The sequence below is a fragment of the Talpa occidentalis genome, unplaced genomic scaffold, assembly GCF_014898055.3.
Source record: "Talpa occidentalis isolate TD23 unplaced genomic scaffold, MPIMG_talOcc4v2.1 talOcc4.9, whole genome shotgun sequence".
NCBI classification, from domain to species: Eukaryota; Metazoa; Chordata; class Mammalia; order Eulipotyphla; family Talpidae; genus Talpa; species Talpa occidentalis.
The window spans coordinates 11,093,997-11,099,959 of NW_023605305.1; the positions used below are offsets into that span (position 1 = coordinate 11,093,997).

The window sequence follows — 5,963 nt, forward strand, 5'->3', positions numbered from 1 at the left end:
CTCCCTGCTTTAGCCCAGGGCGGAGCGCTGCCCACCGCGGGAGCAGGGACTGACCGGTCTCCCAGCTGAGGCCCAGCGGCCAGGCCCACGACCTTGGAAGAACCTGGGAGAAAGCCTCACCAGCCGACAGTACTTTTCCACTGCTCTGCTCGGCCACCTCAGCTGGCTTTCTGCTGTGCAGACAGGAGGCTGCGTGCCAGGCCGGCCATCAGGAACCCACCCAAAAGCACTCCCGGGGATGGGGACAGGAACCTGGTGTGGGTGAAGGGGCGCGGGAATCCTAGAAAGAGAGGAGGGGGCCCGGAATGCAGCAAGGGGAGCTTGGAGGCCACAGTGGGGCCAGAGAAATTTGCACTGTAAGGCCCCCCGGTCCCTCCCAGAAGGCCCCTGCTCCTCCACCGCGCTCCCCAACCCCACCCCTCAAAAATAATGATAAAACTCGTCCCAGCGCGCAGGAGCCGGGTCGGGGCGCCGCGCTCGCCCGCGCCGGGGGAGGAGACGAGGCGAGGCGAGGGGAGGGGCGCGGAGCTAGCGGTCCCGCCCGGTGATGCAGCCGCCCGCGGAGGTGGAGCCGCGACGCCGGAGGAGTCCCCGCTGCAGTCGCGCGCTCGGTCTGCCCCTCCGAGCAGCCCGCACCAGCCCGGCTCCCGCGACTTCCCTGCCGCCACCCTCTGGGCGGCGGGGACCGCGGGCACCCCCTGTTCGGGGCCTGAGGGGCGCCCCCACCACGCCCGGCCCCGACCCCTCCAGGCTGGCCGGACGGCTGGAGCGGCTCCCGGGAGAAGCTGTTCTCGGACGCTCGGCCGCCGCCCGGGCATCTCGGCAGCCGGCGCGGCGGGGCACCCGGCATCTGCGGAGCGAGCGCTGCCGGCCTCTCCGGGCACCGACTGCCTCCGGCGCCGCCCAGCTGCCGGCCACCCCGGGCCCGCGGGCTTCCGCGCGCGCCCCGCTCCCCCGGCCCCGGGCAGGCGCCCGCGAGCCCCGGGCGACCCCGGCCCCCGGGCCAGCGCCGCCGCGATGCTGCCCTGGAGACGCAACAAATTCGTGCTGGTGGAGGACGAGGCCAAGTGCAAGGCCAAGAGCCTGAGCCCGGGGCTCGCCTACACGTCGCTGCTCTCCAGCTTCCTGCGCTCCTGCCCGGACCTGCTGCCCGAGTGGCCGCTGGAGCGCCTGGGCCGCGTGTTCCGCAGCCGGCGCCAGAAAGTGGAGCTCAACAAGGAGGACCCGACCTACACCGTGTGGTACCTGGGCAACGCCGTCACCCTGCACGCCAAGGGCGACGGCTGCACCGACGACGCCGTGGGCAAGATCTGGGCGCGCTGCGGGCCGGGCGGGGGCACCAAGATGAAGCTGACGCTGGGGCCCCACGGCATCCGCATGCAGCCGGTCGAGCGCGGCGCCGCGGGGGGCGCGGGGGGCCGCAGACCCGCGCACGCCTACCTGCTGCCGCGCATCACCTACTGCGCGGCGGACGGGCGGCACCCGCGCGTCTTCGCCTGGGTCTACCGCCACCAGGCGCGCCACAAGGCCGTGGTGCTGCGCTGCCACGCCGTGCTGCTGGCGCGGGCGCACAAGGCGCGCGCCCTGGCCCGCCTGCTCCGCCAGACCGCGCTGGCGGCCTTCAGCGACTTCAAGCGCCTGCAGCGCCAGAGCGACGCGCGCCACGTGCGCCAGCAGCACCTCCGCGCGGGGGGCGCCGCCGCCTCGGTGCCCCGCGCCCCGCTGCGCCGGCTGCTCAACGCCAAGTGCGCCTACCGGCCGCCCGCCGCCGAGCGCGCCCGCGGGGCCCCGCGCCTCAGCAGCATCCAGGAGGAGGACGAAGAGGAGGAGCTGGAGGACGAGGGGCGCGAGGAGGGAGCCCCCCGCGCGAGCGGCCCGAGGTGCTCAGCCTGGCCCGGGAGCTGAGGACGTGCAGCCTGCGGGGCGCCCCGGCCCCGCCGCCCCCCGCGCAGCCCCGCCGCTGGAGAGCCGGCCCCCGGGAGCGGGAGCGGGTGGGCCTGGCGCGCTGAGAGCGGAGGGGGCGGGACTGTGGCCCCCGACCCGGCCGGCCTGACTCAGGCCTCAACCCTGGCCCTGTCCGCTTCCGCTCTGCCTCCCTCGTGGTCTCCATTGTTGCCCGCCCAGCGCCTCATCCTGGCTCAGGGTGAAGCCTGAATTGCCCTTGGTTGGGGGACTGGCTGGGGGAGAGCCGCAGTGCTCGGAGTTCACCTCCCCCCTCACCCGGAGACTGCGGCGCCCTTCGTTGGAATCGCCCCCTCTGCTTTACACCACGCCTCTTTGCCCGTAGACCACCTGCTCCCTTCCAGAACGCCCCCTCAAGAGAAGGGGGTAGAATTTTCCAGAAATCCAGAAGGGTGGGCCTGTACCCTGGTCAGGGTGGTGCCAGTGCACCACGCTTGGCCGCTCTAAGCCTTGGAGGGGAATACAAGGCCCTGGAGAAGGGAGGCCACAGTGGGAACTGAATCTGCCGCCCGATACACAGGGAAGGATTCTCAGACCCTGTTCTGGGCCCCTGCCCCTTGGAGGACTTCTAGTACTTTACTGCTCTGCCTCTGGAGAGACTGGAAAGGCCCTCGCAACCCAAACAACAGGTTGGGTAGGTCAGGTACCAGCTCTGCACCAGGCACTGCCCAAACCTGTGCCCTGGCACCCCAACCCCCACCCCTCGCACACCCCCATCTCTGCAGACAGAGTGCGTGTGGCTGTGGCTCCCCAGAGGTGCCTCACAACCAGGACCAAGACGGGGCCTCCAAAGGAGGTAAGGCTAGCCTTTGCAGGTGCTTGAGGACACCGAGCACCCCAACGTGGACACGGGGGGGGGTGTGCCCCAAGTCAGGGTCTGTCAGACAGAGCCCTACTGCAGCAGGATTCCCACGGCATGATGCAGGGGGAGGTGCCAGACCGCCCACAGGGAGTGGGTCCCTGCCCAGGTGTCTCTCCACCAGGCCGCAAAAAGCCCAAAGATCTATGTGTCACCAAATGGTCAATGTAAATAAAGTGGACCTGCTTTTTCAGCCTTGTCATCACTACTGTGTTGTGTTGATGCCAGGCCTGCTGTGGGGGCCCTAAGAAGTCACCTCCTTTAGCAGCTGGAGCCACCTCTAGGGATGGGGGAGGGGCACCGCCACCAAGAAGCTGTTCCCTCACATGGGTGAGGGCGGCGGCACCCTGTGTCTGCAGATCCCATGAGCCAAGCCACGGAGGCGAGCTGGCTGGCTGGCTGCCTCCCAGGATGTCTGTCCTGGGCACGCAAAGGCAAGTGTCTCTGGGACATTGGGTAGGGAGGGGCCTGGGCTAGGGGCTTCTTATCAACCACAACCTGTCTGGAAGCAGGAGGAATATCCGAGTCTCCCGGGGCTGGGAAGGGAGACAGGTGGTAAGGGGGTAGGCTGCTCTTCTTTCAGAGGAGCAGAGCTGGAGAAATCTGCAGACCCTGACTGTGTGAGTCTTGAGCTTGGCGATCTGCTTTATTCCTGCGCCAAGCTGGGCGCTGATCCCGAGCCCACACAAGTGGCCTCCGCAATCACCGGCAAGCAGAATTGTCTCCTGGAGCTGCCAGTCCCACTGCCGCTTCACCCTGGCAGGACAGGGGCCGGAGACTTTGAAGGGGACCCTGGGGCTGATGCCACATGTTGAGTGACAGGGACTTGCTGAGCAAGAATGTGCTGCCTGTTCATGCTCCCCTCTTATGCACTGTCAGGGGTTTTGTTGGAGTTTCTCCCCATTTGCAAAAGAGAGGGGGGAGGTGCAGGCCTGGAGAGGATGGTCTGCGACAGCCTCTGCTGTCTGCAACAACCTCGCTCGGAAACAAGCTTACCGGCACACCCTCTTTAATCTGATTTATGCAGCAGATTTTTACTAAATGTCTGCAGACACTGACTAGGCCCTGGGCCCCCAGGAGTCCCTCCCTTGTGGCTCTTACAGGCTCATCAAGATGATAAGATTAAAAGGAGAAATTGCTGTATAATCCCAGCCTCAGCCCCTGCTACTTCACCTTTCCCTGGCTGCCTCCCAGAACACAGCACCCGTACACATGTCAGCTCCTTCCTTCCCTGGTTCACACTGTCCTCTCTAGATCTGGATTTAGAAGACCTGGGCGAGTTACCAGCTGTGTGATGCTGGGCAGCTCAGCCTCTCTGAGCCTCGTTTTTTATCAGTGATAAAATGGGATAATATCTACCTCACGGGCTGGTTGTAAGAATTACATAGAATCATGTCTGTGAAGGGCTTTGATGAATGATCCATGTGGAGATGATCACTTTAACCAGAGGATCCTTTCCTCTAGATTAAGGTTCAGGGGTGCTCCCCCTGTTCCACTGACCTGGTGATTATTAGTTGCTGTCCTGGCCACACCTCCATTGTCAGTGTGCGTGGTGGAGGGCTGAGGATGAGAAGAGCCACGTGAGCTGCCAACTGCCAGCAGACCCTGGGCATCACTGCTACCGAAGGAGGGAGCTGGGTCCCCTCCCTCTGTGGGGACGCCACCCCCATCCCCCCCACACCAGTCTGGAGCCCCTGGATCTTTTCTTCTGGCTTCAGATTTCCTCCCTTTAAAATGAAAATTGGGGTTGGTGTGTAGACCAGTGTTTTCAAATCGTGTTCCTCTAACTCCTCAACTTCCCAGGAGGTCCCCCTTCATGCTGAGGGAAGCGATGAGGAGGCCTCCCAAACTGTTCTAACTGGAGCACCTTAGCTGTTTCTTTTCTGAAGTTTCTGTGATAATAATGGGCTCCTACAGATCTTTTTTTAAGGTTACATCACTGGGAGAGATGCTCTGGAAAGTTCCCTTCCAGCTCTGGTGCTGTCATAGCCTGCTGGGCTGGCTGGGCTTGAGAGGTGACCCCGGAGTGTAGGAACATGGCAATGAAGGGCTTTCCAAGAACAACAGGCAGCCAAGGGCTGTATGGAAAGTGTCTGGTATCATTGCTAAATTTAAACACTGAGCCCCCACTCCTTGCCCGCGAGCGAGTTTGGGAGGCTTGAAGGGCTAAAAGGAGTAGCTGGAACTACCATGGGAACTGGGCCATTAAGCAGGTCCTCAGTCAGGACATACCCCAAACTAGTCACCCTGACCAATCCCTGATGCCTGGAGAGTTGTTAATAGAGCCTGGGGGGCCCTCACTGTGGCCCAGACCCCTCCCGTCTCGCCTGCTCTTAGCAGTGTCTTTCTGTTCTCCACTCTGTCTCTGGTGAATTCTTTTCACCCACGTGACTCTGACCTACACCCCAATTCTCCCCCACGACAGAAGGCATGGCCCCAGTGAGAGCAGCTGCTCGGGCATCCAGATTGTTCCAGGGACCCCGGGGAAGAGGCTCAGCTGTCCTCACCCCCTTCCAAGGCCGCCGTGACTGAGAAGTCATGTGTGTCACAGCGCGGCTGCCGCCTGACCCTGCTGCGCCTCTGCACACCTGGACCTGCCCCCTGGGCCCCCACATCGCCCTCCTCCCCCGTCTAGGCTTTTGCCCAGACTGTTCTCCCTGCAATGTCCTCCCCTTGGGTTACAGGTTTTTAAATCCTACTCTTTCTTCAAGAACCAGCTCAAATTCCACCTCCTTGGAACTTTCCTTAACGCATACCTCTTCTCTCCTGCCAAATCTGGGGTTACCCCTCCTCAAACTCACACAGGATGTGGCCTGGGCTTTCTTTACAGTGCTGGGGTTATGGTGGGTTTTTTTTTTAAGTGTCTTATCGCTCATACTTCTGTGTCGTCATTTCCCACCTCCCCAAGGGCAGGGCAGAGAGTGGGGGACAGTAATAATTTGCGGAATGAGTGCATGAATGAACCAGCCAAACGCAGAGCCATCGTGGCAAGGAAACCAAGTGGGTGGGGAAGGTTTCCGTCTGCCAAGCTTCTGCCGGGAGCTGCAGAAGGAGAACTATCCTCAGATGCCCTTGTTCAGACGGAGGATTATTGGTGGGGAGAAAATCGGCAGCCCAGGAGATGAGATCAGGGGAGGAAACT

At 62.9% G+C, this 5,963-nt stretch overlaps 1 protein-coding gene across 1 annotated transcript; it reads left to right on the top strand.

Moving 5' to 3' along the window:
- The first annotated feature begins 1,017 nt into the window (after positions 1-1,017).
- On the top strand, positions 1,018-2,009 carry FAM43B (family with sequence similarity 43 member B). Its single transcript, XM_037499695.1, is given in 2 exon segments — positions 1,018-1,855; positions 1,858-2,009. Coding segments are annotated over 2 exon segments (990 nt in total).
- The last annotated feature ends 3,954 nt before the right edge of the window (positions 2,010-5,963 follow it).